General features: G+C 40.0%; 1 protein-coding gene across 2 annotated transcripts in view; it reads left to right on the top strand.

Moving 5' to 3' along the window:
- Positions 1-2677: 2677 nt before the first annotated feature.
- The window catches only part of LOC131253275 (uncharacterized), a 46879-nt gene continuing 31104 nt past the window's right edge, over positions 2678-18452 (top strand). The window contains exons 1-3 of one of the 2 annotated variants that reach the window (XM_058254228.1): positions 2678-3290; positions 3862-4743; positions 11216-12349. In XM_058254228.1, the coding sequence (XP_058110211.1) occupies positions 3101-3290; positions 3862-4743; positions 11216-12349 (2206 nt within the window). In that variant the 5' untranslated portion in view covers positions 2678-3100. The remainder of the gene's footprint in view (positions 3291-3861; positions 4744-11215; positions 12350-18452) is intronic. The other variant, XM_058254227.1, reaches the window with a different exon arrangement.

Here is an 18452-nt window from a genome sequence, read left to right as displayed (position 1 = left end):
AGGCGATCCTAAGGCGACCACATAGGAAGGGAAATCACCTTTCTTTATCTAAGTGCAGCAGTCGGATCCCCATAAGGCCACAAAGCGCGGGGGGTGACCACCTCATCGAAAATTCAAATTTGCAAACAATCCCATTACAAACACCAATCACAGTGGGAAGGTTGTGATTGGATTCCTGTAAGGTTGTGAAGCACATGGACCATCATAACATTCTCATCACCCTCGGACCCACCCAAGTTCTTCTTCCACCATACGACCTTTCAATGATGACGCTTTGGTTAGAATAAACTTGACTATGTCTATGCCTGACCACGATGGTGGGGTGTTCACTCACTTTGGCATTTTGGTTACACCCAACATCTGTAAAAGATGAGCATTTGTAGACACCCCACAAAAAGATGATAGAAACTACTTTGCATGAACTAGGTTGATATTCAGAATAAAGATACTTGATTGGCTCAGGAAGACACTTGAAAATTGAATTCGGTCAATTGGGAGCACCCTCGTAGCCTTTAGGGTTAGGCCTGATAGCAAATCAAGGGTAATGGTTCTAATAGGAATCAGAATCCACTCAACCACAATCACCGATCATAACCTAACACATGGCACCATGGGGTGTTATGTAGCAAATAGACCTCCAAAAGTGAGCTTTGTATGTTGGCGAGAATTTGACTCCCGCTGACGCCCAAAGCCAGCTACACTGAGCATACAACAACCAAGGGAGGCCTTTGAATTAGTAATTGGCTACGCAGGTAATCGTTGGGAATCTGATTCCCACCAACCTTGCCTATATAAGCACATCATCCCCACTTGTAAAAAAAAAGGAGAGAGTTGGTGGTTGTCTTGAAGGGGATGAGTGGTTTTTGGAGAACAAGAAGAAAAGAAAAGAAAAGAGAGAGGAGAAAGAAAAGAGAGAAAGGGAGAAGAAAAGGAAAAGAGAGAGAAGTGAGAGGTCACGTGAACTCGGATCAAGTGAGTAAGGTTCAAAATGGAGGATATTTGATTAGCTTTTTTAACAAAGAGTGTCAAATCTCTCCTTCCCCTCTCACATCTCAAGAAATTAAGCTTCGTTTACTTCTTTTTTTTTTTGCACATTTCTTTATTTGTTATTTATAAGCTATGATCAAAATTAATGTTGAGCGCATTGCATCTGCAATCGTAGTTACGGTCATTTTGTTCTCTTTACTTCTCTTATTTCAAAACTCGTGTTGACGTTAATTATTTCGTCTTAGTATCCTTGACCATGGTTGCAAAAATAGTCGAGAGCTTAGTAAATTTCTAAAAATCCAAAAAATCTTTTAAAGTAGATATTGCACAAGCGTGCGTGCAAGGAAGGGTGATTGACCCCTTTATTCTTGTGATCCATGCACTTACTCATAATTCCTGATCATAAATCAATCCTCGGAGTCACTCAGGATGAAGAGTCTTATGATTCTTTAACTCATAAGTGATTCCATAATGTCTAGTTGGCAGTAGATTTTGAGCTTTATTGCCAAGTGGTGACTCAAGTCATCAACATCATGTAATAAGTTCACGTCCTAGAACCCAAAAGGAAATCTACACTGGAGCATCCATGGAGAGCTGTCCATTAGCTATTTTAGAATGGGCAATGACCGTCTCATATTGCACACACATGTTACCATAAAATATTTACATTAACCCAAGAATCAACATCCAAGCTCCTAAACACAATCTTTGGAATCCAAGATTCTAAAATCCATGTTGCCAAACAAATTGAAAATCCAAAATTTCAAAATTAGAATTATAAATCCAGGCAAATTGTTGGTCCATTTTACATACAGGATTTCTATTAAATTGTTGGATATTCATCGGACGGTTAAAATAAAAGAGTTCCAATAATCTTGTTAATGCGAACAAGTGTCTACGAATTAAAAATTAGGTTCGTTTAACTAATTTGATTGGGGAATTACAAGTGAGAATGAGTACCACAGTCGTTTCAAACTAAACAAAGTATGCTGTGTACACAACTGCCCTCTCTTTTGTAAAAGTATTTCGAAATTACGTCCAGATACGAACCAATCAAATAGTGGGTCCGCCATCCTCGGGGTTCGAATTTGAGTCACATGCTAGGCGTGGCGTGTGACCCTTGCTCGGTATCAAGCTACATAGCATATTATGGCAACGTGGAGTTATTTGATGTTCCAGCATTCTGATGGTGGTGGTGGACGCAAGGCACGAGCACCGGAAAGTTGCACACGTGGCTAGTGTTGGATAAAAATAGACTGTTTATATTGAGGGAACCCTGTAGATAGATTATAGTCCCAGAGCAAGACTGGCTGAACAGCGAAAGTAACAATTCACAACCGTATAAAGAATGTTCAACAACTTAATGAATTGAGTAAATCAATTAATGGAATTAACTTATATATTATCTACGTGTGGCTAACGATTTGGACGGTTTAATTTGAGTTAGTTGTATGTGCTAGTTGACATAAAAAAAAAAAAGAAAAAAAGAAAAAGAAAAAAAAAGCATCCCATAAATTGTCGGTATTAGCAAGGGTAATAATGGAAAGAATGGGTATTGGAAAGGAGGATAAAGGGGCAACCAAAAGGAAAAAGAGCAAAGAGGGATATATATATATATATATATATATATATATATAAAATTTAAGCGGACGCGAGATGAGATTGAAATCTGGTTTATGGCGCCCTGGATACCCTCTTGAAATCCAGGCTGGGATGTCTCTTTTTATCGTCTCACGTTTTCCGCTTTCTCACCTCGCTTTGCTTTTTCTCAAGAGAGAGAGAGAGACGAACATCACAAAGTACGGACGGCCGAGATTTCACCCTTCTCTCGTGTGCCGGATCCATGGCAGTTTCTCACCCACAACTCTAGGGCACATCAAAACCTCCTCTTTTTAGGTCAGAAGATATCCCTTTTCCTATTCTTCTTCTTCTTTGTCTCTCTCCTTCTCACCATCTTATCTTCTGGGATCTGGTTCGAGGAAGGGAGAAGAAAATAACCCTAGAAAAAAAGAAGAAGAAGACAGATTTGAGGCCCTAGACGTGGAAGCGATCGGATTCATCTCGACCATTCCTTTTTCTCTTGCGCTACGCTGATGCCCTTGACTGTTATTTCATGCCTCCCGAACCATTGCCTTGGGAGAGTAGGAAGGATTTCTTCAAGGAGAAGAAGCAGCAGGAGCAGCAGCTGCACGAGAGGCTGTCGTCGGATGCTGCCGTAGGTTCTGCTGCCAGATGGAGGGAATCCCCCTACCGCGGATCCCACGATTTCGTTCGTGGGGGCTCGGCTGATGGCAAGCCTTCAGGTGCCGGCCCTTGATCGTTTCTATTTTTTCATCTTCTTTGATGTCTTTCTTTCTCTCTTTGGAAAATTTCCATGATTTATCTTTTCTTTAGGTCTTTAGATCCGAGATTCTCTTCTTCTATCATGCTTTCCTTCTTGCTTGTAGAAATTATTATTATTATTATTTTCAATTCTTAACATCTAATATGCTCTGGAGGGGAATTATATGATCATTTGGCTCTGGGATTGTAAAAGTGGGGCCCATATATCAGCCTCCCTCTGTTGATGGACCATGCTGGAGAAAGCTCCATGAGGGGAAAATCCTAGCCCACGGTTGCCTGAAAATAGATGGTCGAGAATGGAAATCAAGGACACTCCACATTTGACATGGAAAGAAGGCCAGATGTTGTATGGACAGAATATTGCAATCTCAGGAATTTCCGGTGGGGCCCACCAGATCAAAGTGTGTCTGGACACCGCGGACATCATACATGTCCTCAGGCTGAAGATCATCTAATTCCTCAGGTATATATGGGATGGTGCTTGGATTGATGTCCCCCTTTTTCTCTGTGTTGAAATAATTTCTTCTGAAGGTCCTAGTAAGCAAGGAAGTTACCAGACGCTCTTTCCAGAAGAGTCTGGTCATGGACGAACTCCGACCCGATCGAGTGACCGGATGGTCGACGAAGAGAGCTGCAGGCCTTCTGCATCTCACCCAGAAGGAAGATATGGTAGGAACAATAGAGGGGAGAACAAAGGATCTTCCAGCTGCCAGAAGGACTGGAAAGGGCATCACCGCCATCGCCATTCATGGGAGGCTGGTGATGCCTCTGCAATGAACTCATTTGGCAGCCGACAGCACAGTGTAGTAAGCTCTCAGAGGTCAGTCGATGATCTGCTAGCATATGCATCTCACCCCCATTCTGACACTGAAAACTTGGCATGGGATCCACTCCACTCCAAAGATCACCATGATAAGATGAGTAGTGTCGATCCCCTGGGCACAGGCCATATTTATGATAAAGATCTCGCTTGGAAGCCTCTGAAGTGGACGCGTTCTAGTAGCTTGTCATCTCGTGGTTCCGGTTTCAGCCACTCAACAAGCTCGAAGAGTATAAAGGCCGATTCGGAAGATGGACGGCTTGAGTTACCGCCTGGGAAGGCAACTCCAGTTCGGTCCCCTTCTGGGGACGGTGGTATGGGTGTGATGTCTGCTGTGCCATTGGAAGAAACCTGTTCACGGAAGAAGCAGCGCCTTGGATGGGGCCAAGGTCTGGCAAAGTATGAGAAAGAGAAGGTTGAAGGACCTGAGGAGGTTACTAGAAAGATTGGATCACTTCTAGGCTCCAATATTACACAAGCTGTTAATATTTGTGGCGTTTCGAGCTTGCCTGATAGAAGCCCAAGAGTTACCGGTCTTTCGGAATGCATGTCGCCTGCAACTCCATGTTCTGTTGCCTGCAGTTCATCACCAGGTCAGTTGTGATGATGCTTAAAAAAATCATTTTATATCCTTTTCCTTCTTTTTTTATATGCGATTGTGGGAAGTAGAATGCAATGCTGTTGCTCTGCCTCTTGTATGGTGCCTTGGATTCACTGCTGGCTTTGTTAGCTAATATTTCACACATTTGAGTTTGTACCCGGTTTCTATCAGGTCTATCCATTCTATTTCATTTGCTCATTATATGTCCTGGTTGTTTCTATACAATTTAATGCGGATCCCCCCAATATTTGATTCCATGTCCTAGGTGTTGCTATACAATTTTATGCGGATCTCAGTATTTGATAATGCACTTCCCATCAGGCAATATTAACATTAAAAGCCCTTGTTTTGGTCTATTTCCTGTTCATCGTACTTTGTGGAACAGGATTATTGCAAGATTTTGGTTGATTTGTCGTTACGTTGTAACCATAGTTTGAAACAACAAACCAAAGATTAGCATGGTCTCTGGCATGGCATAATGTTACCTTGTATTGATGGGTTTTGGAAATAAGAATCTGAACCTGGCAAAATGTATGAAGTCCGAAGCAAGAAAAATGAAAACATAGAAAACATCAAATTTTTGTAAGCAAACTTTTCTATCATGTGGGTTCTCGATTTTGTTTCTCTTGCAGTTTGATTTTCCTTATCTGAGTAGAAACCTTAGGGTCTGTTTGGAGATGCCTAAAAATGAGTTAATCTCATTTTAGTTAGTGCTATAGGTCATATTTCTTTTTTATAAGGAAATAGGATCTCTAATGTATAATTATGATTGACTAAAATGAGACGAAATCGTTCTTGGGTGTCTACCAAACAGGCCTATAGCATTTACTCTGCATATTAGACTGGCCATGAATGCCTATAATTTCTTAAGACTATTTTATGGCAATCATTCCTGCCTTGAGTTTGATAGTTGATTTCATTTACGTATAACCCTGCAAGAGGGTAGGCCTGGGATCAAGTCCCTTCGGCGTGACAACCAGAAAAGATGACATAAGGAAGTATGAGTCACTATCCATCTTTTTCATCCTTACAATATCATATCACGTTTTGAATTTGGAAGACCTGCCCATTTGAAGTTTTGCACAATGACATGAACACAATCACCAATTTAAGTTTTTTATTTTTTTATTTTTTTATTTTTAATTTTAAATTTTGCAATTGTAAGTCTCACTGTCAGATGGTACATTAGGAGGAATTGATAATGACCAAGCTTGCTTGACTAGATGTATGCAATTCCTGCAACACTAGGGGCCTTTTCATAATTTGTATAGGATGATGATTTTACCAGTTAATGAGATACCTGGATTTCTTTCGGCTGCTGTTGCTTCTGCTCTTTCTCTCTCTGATCTGAACTTGTTTTCTCTCTTAAGCATACCTTTTTCTATAATTTTGCTTTGAAATGTTGATACTTCTTTCCGTAGCAATCCCCTGATTGGATGTATGCTACTCTACAACCCTAGGAACGTTTTCATAGTTTTAGATAAGATATTCACCTAATTCATGAGGCACCTTGAATTTCTTGCCTCTTTCTCTATCTGAACCTCTCGACTCTTTTTAATTTACTAATCTGTGTTACATATAAACCTTTATTCTCATGGACACATCAGCTTCTATTATCATGAATTTCGCTTTTAGATGTTGATAGTCCCAACACCTGAATATTATAATGTCACACCCCATCTGTCTGCTCTTCAATATGGTCCCATGGAATGAGGAGATTGGGGTAGGTGAAAGACTCAAAATGTTGGTCATGGTACCACTCTCTCTTGGGAGCAGAAGGTAAACTATAAGGTTCAACCATCACTGTACCAGAAAAAATGTGACTCCTTCAAAGGGATCTGTGATGGCCGAAGACACCTGCATGGAGGAGAGGCATTTGAGCGGACAATGAGGGGCACGTGGATGGAACTTGATAAATTCAAACAAAAGGAAATGTGCTTCTCCGTGCATTACTGTCATTCAAGGTTTAGGTTTGATAGTTGAATGTTGCTTTTTGATAATTTAAAGTGATCGAGGAGCTTAGCTTATGTAACCAAAAGACGTATAGCAGTCCTCAAAGAGACTTAAATTAGTCCCAAAGAAGCAATGGAGATCAGAAAATAATTACACAGATTATTGTGGGCTTATTGACATGATTGGTACTAAGTCAACTTTGTTTTGTTGGAGAATGAAACATGTATCCACTGTGAATGTATGTAATTGGGTGAGTAGTACCTGTTTTGATCAGATGAGTTCAGAAACTGACTTTTTGATTTCTTGTGGCATCATCATGACATGGGACTTGCAGGACTCAGTTTTCTTAGGTAAAAGGAACTTCCAATTACATTTATTAGGAATTTTGATGAGTTGAGTTCATTTCATGGCATCTTGAGATGAGTTCGATAAAGTGATTTGAAAATCTTGGATTTTCTGTCTTAAGTAACTACCCTCTTTTCTTTTTAAAGTAGTCACACTCATTCTCGCCGTTGGATATTTTCACTTGTATTCATACCATGATGATATGATGCTATAAAAATCAATCTTATGCATCATGTGGACCACACCATAGAAAAAAATTGACCACCACCCAAAAAGAAATATGGAATTTTTGGGCCACCAATGCATTTGGTTTTGAAATTGGTGGGCCATTGGATGTTTGGAATTGCCTTATTTTTGGGCCAAGGGTATCTTACAATGGGCTTAGTATAATGATTTTGTAAAATGTTATGTGTATGTCATGTTAAAATGTTGGAGACAATTTACCTAATCGTGTTCATCCATCCTGTAAATATACACAAATTCGGGAAATCCTCAAGGTGAAAATCTAGGCTGCCAAACGCAATTCCTGAATTCCAGGATTTTTCAAAATCCAGGTTGCCAAAAACACAATTGAAAAAATGCAGGTTTTGAAATCCATGCTTCCTAATGACTCCTCAAGTTTCAGGTTGCCAAAGCTTCCTGAACCTTCTTGCGAATGTTGGAAAATCCCTCAAGCACTAACCTTTGTTAAAGGCTGGCAACTTACTGATTCATTTTTATGAAAAATGTGAAGAACGTTTCTCTTTATACCATTAATAACATTCACAATGTTCTTTTGTTTAGATGAAGTGTCGGCCCTTGAATGTTCCAAACATGGGTACCGATACAAGAATTGCTTGTGATTGAGCTTGCTCGCTATCAAAATTGGGCATATTTGTTTTGATCAAGGATATCTTGTGTTGGGTGGATATGTACTTATTCGCAAACTCCAATGTAGATTGGGAACTTCTCCACTATTGGGGTCCATTTTATGTTTTGCCTTAACTTATGTGTGATGACCCAAATATTGGATAAGGAAATATTATATTGCTAATCAATGACCCAAATAAGGATTATTCAGTACTTGTTCTGCAAAGAACCATATCGTGTAAGAAGAACGAACCATATTCTGTCAGAAGAACTAAATATTGAGAGTAAAGTGTGGTATCTTGAATTAATGGCTGTTCAATACTTGCACTAGAAGCCACCCCTTCCTATTTGTGCATGGCCAGTCATTAGAACCTCTATTGAGGTAAATAGAACTTGGATATTCTTATCTTTGATCAGATTTTCATTTACACAATGGATCTTAGTTGCAGGAATCTCCTACTTAGGCGTCTCTCTTGCTTATAAACCATCTCTAGATGCTTATTTTTCTACTTGTTTGATATATGAGACCTGCCTTTGCTCCCAAATTTCGTAGATTATTCATAAACACATGAGCCTTTTATCTTTCTTATATTAGTGTGTAAAAGAGGCATTGAACTTCCTGAGAGCAGTTTGGACACTTCTGTTTTTCACTTATTGGATTTATGATACAGACCTCAACTCCTAAATTTCTTCGATTATTCGCAAACACACGAGACCTTGATGTCTTTCTTCTATCAGTGTGTAAGCATGGGATTAAACTTCCTGAAAGCAGCTTGAGTTTCTATTTATACCACACAAAAGATTGAAGGTGAATTAACCCTTCAAAAAAAAAAAAAGGATCGAAGGTGAATTGGGGATTTGGAAAAGTTTAGGTTAGAGGATTTGAGGATTTTGAAAAATTGGATGTTATGGTTTGGAAAATCTAAGTTTCTGTTTGGGTAGAGGATGCCCTCTGCATAAGATTCGCCGAACCAAGGGCGAATCCTACACAGGGCATGGTGTAATCCTGATTTTGTGGGATCCCCTACTCAAATGGACCATAAGCATTTTGGAAAAATTACGATTTTGGGTTGGGAATTTGGGAAGTTGAGTAAATTAGGATTTTGGGTTTGAATTTGGGGAAATTGCGAATTAGGGTTTATAATTTGAGGAATTTAGGGACAATTGGGGATATGGGATTTTGGGCTAACTGGAATTGGGGATTTTAGGAAAATAGGTTTTCTAGATTTGTGAAATTGGACATTAAAGAGTTTTGATGATTCATTGGAGTGTTAAATAGATTTAAGTTTCTGGGAGTGGCGTCTAACTGTTAAATATCTATCTATATATATATAATATTTATGGTATGGAATAAATTAAAACGTTGTGCCAAGATTCTTGAGGGCGTGCCTATTTGTTTTGGGTGTTCTAGAGGTACTTGCTCCTGGCATGCACCTAGTGCCGTAACTACACTGCCAACTATACATTGGACATAGGAGATGATAGAACCATAGCACTGGAATGCTTATTAGGATGCCTGGTCTGCTGCTTCATCAAATATCAAGTTGATTTTTTCATTTTCTAAGCAAACACCACTTAATATATGTGTTTCTTCTATTACTTGATTATTAAATCGAACACCCGTATAACACCATTCTACACATTCAAAATGGAAGGTGACAGGACCAAAGCGCCATCATGCTTGCAGGATGCTCTGATCTGCTGCTCCATTGAACTTTTCATCGATTGATTTGGTTTCTAAGCAAACATCACTTGTTATATTCTTAATATGTTTCCCGGTTTCTTAATTATGTGGATCATCTGGTTGTGTTATGTGCTTACATGATGAGGAAAATGTGGATTGTCTCTTCCTACTTAGCACTTCCATCTAGAAACTGTGGGCAAGCTTCCTCAGTCCTCGCTTTACTAGGAGTCAACCAGGTTATGACTGGACATATTGGGGACTTGTTCTCCATGTGGCGCTTAGCCAGAAAGGGAAGAAGTAAATGACTTATTTGGCGGCTGATTCATTTGGCAATACTGTGGTCGGTTTGCTTAGAACGCGATAGCAGGATGTTCAATGATATAGCTGTCTTCATATCAATTCTTCCACAAGGCTAAGCATTTGGTTATGGAATGGGCTAGAGCAGATAATGCTTTTATGGGGTGCTCTTTTTAGGATTTTCAGGGTAGTTGGGCAGAGTTCTTACTGTATTAGCTGGATGATTTCTCATCATCCTTCTTCTACCTTCTTCTTCTTCTTCTTCTTCTCTCTCTCCAACCAAATTTCCAGTTGCCTTGAAAAAAGGTTTCTTGGTTATGAAATGAATACCCAAATAAGGCCATTACACAAAATTGCATGGCATTATTCATGTTTTCTTGACTAGCTTGAGGAAATGTTCTGCAGTGTCTTGTTTTCCTATATTATATGGATCACACCTATATTGGATGTGTTACTCTATGGTCTCTGCCTTGTGTTGCTTGCAAGTGTACATATGTCGTTTGTGTAATCTTTGCCATACTCCTGTGGGGCGCATCCGTATTTGATTTGTGGCCTCTATCTTGGGTGCTTGTGGCGAAAATCCAAATTATTTTAGTTGTCGAACTGTCCCATCCTTTCAGTGTTCTGCACAGATTTCTAAATGTGGTAGTTTGCCATGTTAGTTCAAAATAAAGTCTTTGGCATCCTGATCAAAGGTTGAACTTTGGTTTCCTATTCACTTTTCTGCAACTGCTTTTTTTTTTTTCCCGGCAATATGTATCATCTCTACAGGTCTTGATTATTTAGTGTTGACATTGTTTTGTTTATGAGGCATATCTTCCAAGTTCCTTCACCTCAAGCAGCTGCTTTGCATCTTGATGTGATGAGTTATCATTGTCATCATATAAGTGTTATCCCAACTTTGGCTGTAGTCACACTAATCCTGTTCATCCATTACACTATCAATTTCTGAGTCCTGATGAGATGAGTTATATCATGTATTTTATCTGAAAAGGACGCTTGGTTGATGGCACTTTTTTTAAACTATTACAATATTATTATTCGTGAAAGATGTCATCCCACCTTCCTATGAGAAATCAATGTCGTAGGACATGTATACAAGAGTTTTGGCTTTGAATTTCTTCTATTTTCTTGACACGACTTTCCCAAAGATATAATTAGACAAGTTAGAAAGACCCTTCCCGTACTCTATATATATGTGGTGTTATAGCTCTTTGATTTTCTAATATCTCAATGTAAGATTGGAGCTATGGATAATATGCTCATGTTTTTACAGGTTACCTTAAATTGGCTGCTAACATTTCTGAACATTCTGATTGTTGATATTTTACAAAAGGTCTGGAGGAAAAGCCTTATATCAAGGTGGCAAATAATGATATCGATGTTAGTCATTCCAGTGATTCACCAGATCATGACTTTCGAAATTTCCCTGAGGAATTCTCTATTAACCTGGAGAATACGGAGCTTAATCCACTGAAGAAAATAAGTTCTCTGCTTGTCCAGTTGCTACAACCTGAGGATGTGACCTTTGGAGACTCGAATTTTATGCAGTCTACTGCTTTGAATAAGTTGCGTTTATTAAAGACTGATTTTTCAGAGGCACTGGTGAAGACTCAATCTGAAATTGATTTGTTTGAAAATGAATTGAAGTCTCTGGATAAGGTATCTGAAGTCAATGTTTCTTGTCCAGTTCCATCCAAATCTATTCAAGCTGATATTGCAGTAAAGTTTTGTAAAGAACAAGCAGATTCGGCTTCAAATTTTGTGGTGGAGCCTCTTTTGTGTAATGACCCCTTAGATGTCTGCGCTGATATTAAGGACGAGAATATTGATAGTCCAGGAACTGTTACATCTAAATGTGCAGAAGTGCTTTCACTGGTGACTGAAATTTCTGCACCCGATATGGTGAAAGCAGATGAGCATTCTGCAGATGTGGAAGCACCAACATCAACAGCCCTGGGAGAGCAGGATTTCATGCAATTTCACAGGAGAAGCTCAGCAGCTTTAAATGGTGACAAAGATGGGACCTGCCTATGTGAGAGCAGTAAAGGTCCTGACTTTTGCTCTGGGGAAAGCTTGTATAGGGAGGTTGATAGTACTTTTTCCGCATTCATTTTGGCTTCCAACAAGGATTCTGCAAGAAAAGCATCAGAAGTATTTGATAAAGTTCTACCAACCAGTCAACCTGAATTCGATATTTGCCAAGCAGTGAACAGTGTGTCATGCAGGCAAAACAACATGCAAATTAAGGAAAAGCTTGCCATGCATAAGCATTTTCAAAGATTCAAAGAACGGGTTCTTACTCTGAAGTTCAGGGCATTTCACCACTTGTGGAAGGAAGATATGCGGTTGCTTTCTCTAAGAAAGTACCGGGCAAAACCACAAAAACGGGTTGAACCAAGTGGCCGCTCATCACACAGTGGGTATCAAAAACATCGGTCATCCATTCGCTCTCGATTTACTTCGCCTGGTGAGTTTTTCTTTTCAACTTTTATGTTACAGATAGATTTCATCTAATTCTCTGGATTAAAAAATAAATTATATCTTGGCCTTGATTGGATGCCACTAATAATTGAGTTGATGTGTTTTGATGAAAACCATAGTCCAAAGGCAGGAGGAATTAATTTTGTTCCCCCCAAATCCACTTCTCATAAAAAAAGAAGAAAGAAAAGTATTTTTTACAGAGTGGTGAACTTGTTTCGTGAGGCGACTGTTCCCTCCTTGGCTCCTTCCCACCCTATATTTCCAAGCCCTATCCTCATTCCTCTTTCCCACCCTATATCTCCTACGCCCTATCCTCTTCCCTTTCTCCCCCCAATATTTCCACACCCTCTTCCATCTTTTTCACACCCTCGACTGCAACCTACTTTGCTACTTTGCTGCTGATTTCTTGCTGGTTTTGACGCACGCGCGCGCGCGCACACACACACACACCCGCTCATCGAGTGGACCACACTTGTATTTTTCTATTTATCATTGGCTAGACATTGTTTTCTATGGTGTGGCGATGGGGCTGATTTTTGGACTAGGTGATCATTGTGGCGGGGCCAACCTATTGGAAGTAGGGCTATTGCAATATCCTGTGTCAATGTCTGACGTTGACTTGCGGTATCATTATCCAACTTTTATCTGACTTCAGTGAATGATATCCGAATCCATATCCTTATCCAACAATAAATCAAATATCTGTGTAATATGTATTAAAAGAAGTAAAAATAACAATTCAAATACCTAAAGTATAGAAAATTTTCTTTAAAATAAAAAAGGGATTTTCACCCCAAAAATCCTCACAATTGCCGGTTTTCCGAAAAAAATTAATTCCCGTCAGAAACATGCCTCCGAACCTACCAATGAGGGCAAATGACCTATTTGTCCTGATTTTGAGAAATGAGATGGAAACAGGCAGAACCTGATGAAAATCAACTAAGAGATTTGCTTAAGAGCACTCTTGTTCATTAAAGGTCGGGTACTCACCACACATGTGCCTGCATGGCACTTAAGATATATCTAATCCATCCATGAGGTTAGTTCGACCTTGTATATGTTTCCCCAAACAGAAAATCTGGTTCCATTAGCATGTGGGCCCAAATATTGGAAACATGTATTGGGGTTGGAAAAAACCTCATCCTAGTTTTTCAAGCTGTACATTTGTTTTGCAAACTGTAGCCCACCTGGCAGGTGGATCAACCTGATTTTTGATCTAGGGCATCAATATAATGGTACCGTTCTTATTGATGGAATGGACCTATGGTGCCATGCTGGCACATGTGTGTGTACATGAACTTTATTGCACATGTATGTGGGCTTAGCAACGCACAAAAATATATATATTTTTTTAAAGAGGAGTTGTATGATACTGAGGCTGTGTATGACGATCGATACATAGGCACTCATAAATTGTACACATGGCATATATTAGTAAATTCTGTAGCCAAAGTGACAGTCCCGATGACAGAGTGGTTGAACAATCATAGCCTCTTATTCGTGGATGCTTGTTTATGGAAAATAGGACCTTTGGATATTTTTCACTTAAGCATCCAATAAATGCTCACCAATCTGATTCGTACACGATGGAATAAGCTTAATTTTGGATTCATGATATATCTACTCTGTATCATAATTTGGACCGTTTAATTTGACTGCTTGTGTTTCACGTGTCCAATTCTAAGTGCCTGCATGTCATCCATCACACTTTTACAAAGTATAAAGTTTTTCTCATTTTGAAAAGGGAGTCTTGACCACCACACACGACTACACGTGCTAATATGCTATGTGAGGGATGATTTTAGCTGTGCATCAGCAAGATTTCAATTTTTACAATACTCTGGCCAAACAATCAGGCCCATCCTCTCACCAAAAGGCAACAGTAGAACATCAAATGTGAACTGTTGGCAAGTTTTTAATTATCACGGTGTGCATGTGATGCATTGCGGATGAGTTACTGGGACCAGCTGCACACTAAGGCATCTACACTGTGCGGGTCGTCTAATGCACAGCTTGCATGTCCAGTACACCCATTTTATAAAAGGCAACTTTATGTAGCAGTGGAAATATGTCTACTTACCAGTTGTATTGTGTGCATGTGGAGCTAATGGATTGATGACCCGAATAGTTTATATCATAAGCCTCACTTTGGATGGCGGATATGGCATGTTAAAAACTTGAACAATGTGGTTGTTTGACATTGCTTAATACATATACACGGTTGATACATACAAATATAGCCATGTGTAAAATTCTTGGTGGGGTCCATGAGATGGGTAGTCCGAAGCCCATTGACACACTCATTTCCATCCATGGTAGGGCCTATTGGGTGGACACTCCTCATCCATCCATCCTTTTGCATGTGTAGAGTGGATAGAGTGAAGTATTAGGGTCCTCATGAGCCCTTATTTTGCTAGCAGGAAGGATTATGTGCATTTTTTTTGGGTGATCCATCAAAAGGGCGACTGAGGATGTGTGGGACCATTATATGGTGATCCGAACAGTAGATCCACTGGCACCACTGTGAATGTGTGACACCCTAAAGATCTCCTCAACTGAAAGACAACAACCCTTTGATATCTAAAGCAAGAGTTTGTAAAAAAAAAGGGCCATTGATGTACATGCCGCACATTCTCCAACATGGCACAATAGGTCCAAGATCTGATACATCCATTCAAATGAAACCATTATATCGATCCCTCACACAAGAATTAGGCTGATCCACCCATCAGATGGACTACAATTTGCAAAACAAACGTACGGCTCTGACAAACTTGGATAAAGTTTTATTTTTCCAACCCATTCACATGTTTCCAATATTGCAGCTTACATGCTAATTGAACTAGATTTTCATTTTGGCAAAACATGTACAAGGTCAAAGGAACCTGATGGATGGATTAAATCTCGCATGCATGCACCATGCTGGCACATGTGTGGCGTGTTCACGAGCTTTATTGGACACACATGTGCGCCTAGCATCATCCGTCCCTTGGTTTCAATCGCTTTTCAAAATATGGGTAAATAGGCCATTTTACCCTCATTGTTTGTTCAGAGGCATGTTTCCATAAATATGAAAGCTGAAAGCATGCTTCCAGAAAACTAGCATTTGTGAGGATGTTTCTAGAAAACTAGCATTCGTGAGGAATTTTTGAGTGAAAATCCCAATAAAAATATTTAACCATAAATCAATATTTAATAAACTAGTAAAAGATAGTAATTTCCATAATAGAAATAGACAATAAAATCGTTTGACTAATTCCTAAGGGCTTGTTTGAATTGGTGTAAATACATGTAAGTTTTTGTTTTTTGAAAGATAACTGATATTTATGGAAAAGGCTTGCAAAGTGAGAAAAGAATACCAGACCTTAAAAAAGCCCTAACAGACAACTAAGGCTACCCTTACATAGACCGCCCAATACTTCACTAGCTTTTTGACATTAGAAATCACCTCAGGCACCCCGCCTCCACATTCTTGAAACAACGCCCATTTTTGGAACCTCCAGATCACCCAAAACACTGCCATAAGATTTGACGATCTTTATCTATTCTGCCATCATGCCACACCCATAACAGCTCCTCAATTGTTTTCGGCATGACCCAATCCACATGCAAAGATGAAAGGAAGTAGTCCCAGACTAACTTAACAAAAGGGCAATGGATAAAAAGATGTCGATTGATTCCTCATTGCCGATGCACATTAGGCATATATTAGGGAAAACCATTGCTCTTCTTTGCATATGATCAATAGTAAGAATTCTTTTTCGGCCCACTAACCAAACAAACACAACAACTCGGGGAGGAGCCCCATAGAACTAATGATGGAACGGATTCTTTGGGACCGAGGAGGAATGCCCATAGAGCCATCTAATCAAAAACTTCCTAGAGCTGGAGCTAGACCAAAAGACCCTATCCTCTCCCAACGTCTCCAACTTAACCGATTGAAGGAGAGCCAACAAAGCAACATACTTGTCAAACTCAATATCGGACAAGTTTCTTCGGCAAGAGGGTTCCACAACTGTATCCCCAACCATGGAATAACAATCAGCCAGTCGAACAAATTTGTCAGGAGCAAGAACATAGGAAACAAAGCTACCCGATATCGACCCAAAACCTAATGCGCGAACCACCTCCCACTTTGAAGTAAATATCCTTGCTAACTAGATGATTGGCCATAATTGCTTTTGAAGCTCCTGAAGCTTGTACAAGGAAGAAGCTTTGACAAACCAACCACAATCCTGAACCCCATACTTAGCTGCAATAATTTTTCTCCACAGCTCGTCTTCTTCCTCACAGAATCTCCAAATCCATTTCCCCAACAAAGCCAAGTTATAAGAGCCTAAGGGTTTCAAACCGGCACCCCCTTACATCCATGGGTTTGCACACCTCATCCTATCTCAACAAATGAAACTTCCTCCTTTCCCTCAAACCATTCTAAAAGAAATTTCTTCTAAGTTTTTCGATTTTTGCCAAAACCGAACTCTTGGGCATGAAAAGGGACATGGAGCTTGTCTCACAAGTGTAAAGCTGACTTCCCAATACAAAGCGGCAAACCTAGATACTTAGATGGGAAGGAGCCTGCTTGTCAATTGAAAACATTAGCTAGCATATGCAACTTTGGACTTTCGAAATGAATACCCATCATCTCATATTTTGCCATTTTAATCTTCAACCCCAAAACCGCTTCGAAACGCACAAGAATCTTCCTTAATATTTTGAACTGAATCCGCATTTGCATCGCAAAGGAGAAGCGTGTCATCTGCATACTGAAGATGGCTAATGCCGCCATTGTAATCTGTAATCTGAAACCTAGAAAAGAGCCCGTTTTCCTTATCTTTATAGAGCATCATGCTCAAAGCCTCCATGACCACCACAAACGAATACATCGAAAGAGGATTTCCTTGTCTAAGGCAATGAGGTGCCCTAAAGAACCCCTTGGGCGACCCATTCACCGGGACTAAAAAGGAGGTGAATTGAATACAAGATCTAATCCACCCTCTCCCCTTAGAGCCGCAACCCATCTAATGAAGCATGTAATCAAGAAACTCCCAATCTACATATGATTGTAGGCTTCTCTATGTCTGATTTACGCACCACACCACTCTTCCTTTGACGGAATATGGAATCGATACACGTGAGCAATGAGAGTGGTATCCCGAATCTGATGACCCAGAACGAAGGCACCCTGATTTTCCGCAATCACATTGGAGAAGAAGTCTTTAAATCTATTGGCAAGAATCTTGGCCAAAGTCTTATTAGGGCCCTTCAATAAGGTTGACCAAAATCTTATAAGGGCCCCCAATAAGGCTGGCCGAAATCTTATAAGGGCCCTAATAAGGCCTATAGTCTTGAAACCTTTCAACTGCTTGGCCCCTTATGACTTAGGAATAAGTGCTATAAACAAGGGCCCCATTTCAACCGAGAGCTGCCCATTCTCTGAAAACTCCACACGGTTTGTAACATCCCTCCCCACTGCGTGCTAGACTTTCTGAACGAAGGCCGTAGCTAAACCGTCGGGACTTGGAGCCTTTTCCCCGTACATAATCCAAGGACAGATTTAACCTCTTCTTCTATCACCAGTGTTTCCAACGACCACGCATCATCAATAGAGGCAACGAAATTGCATGTTTTCCAGTCTAGGGCTACCCCATTTGTCACCTAAAAGCATATTGCTATAGAACGAGACAACAACATTGTGAATATGATCCTGATTTGTGAGAATTTTCACATCTACCTGCAGGCTGTAGATTCTATTGACCCAGGCTCAGGCACTAAAGAAATTGCGGAAGAAGCGAGTATTCTTGCCCCCCTTAAGTCAAATCGCACGAGATGTTTGCCACCATTTAATCTCTTCTTCTCTAGCCCCTACCGCAGAAGTATCAGACAAGCCCGTCCTCTTCAAATGATCCTCCTCAAATAGGTTTGAGGCCTCCTTCGCCAAATCTAACTCATTAATCTCTTCAATCAACTTATCAAAAGCTTCTTCTCTCTTACCGAGCACCTCTTTCTTCCACATTTTCAATCTCTCTTTCAACAATTTAAGTTTTCCTGCAAAGCCTTCCACCAAGAAAGAGGCCCACCAATTCAAGATT

The sequence above is a fragment of the Magnolia sinica genome, chromosome 8 (genome assembly GCF_029962835.1).
Source record: "Magnolia sinica isolate HGM2019 chromosome 8, MsV1, whole genome shotgun sequence".
NCBI classification, from domain to species: domain Eukaryota; kingdom Viridiplantae; phylum Streptophyta; class Magnoliopsida; order Magnoliales; family Magnoliaceae; genus Magnolia; species Magnolia sinica.
This window is presented reverse-complemented; position numbering and strand designations above follow the sequence as displayed.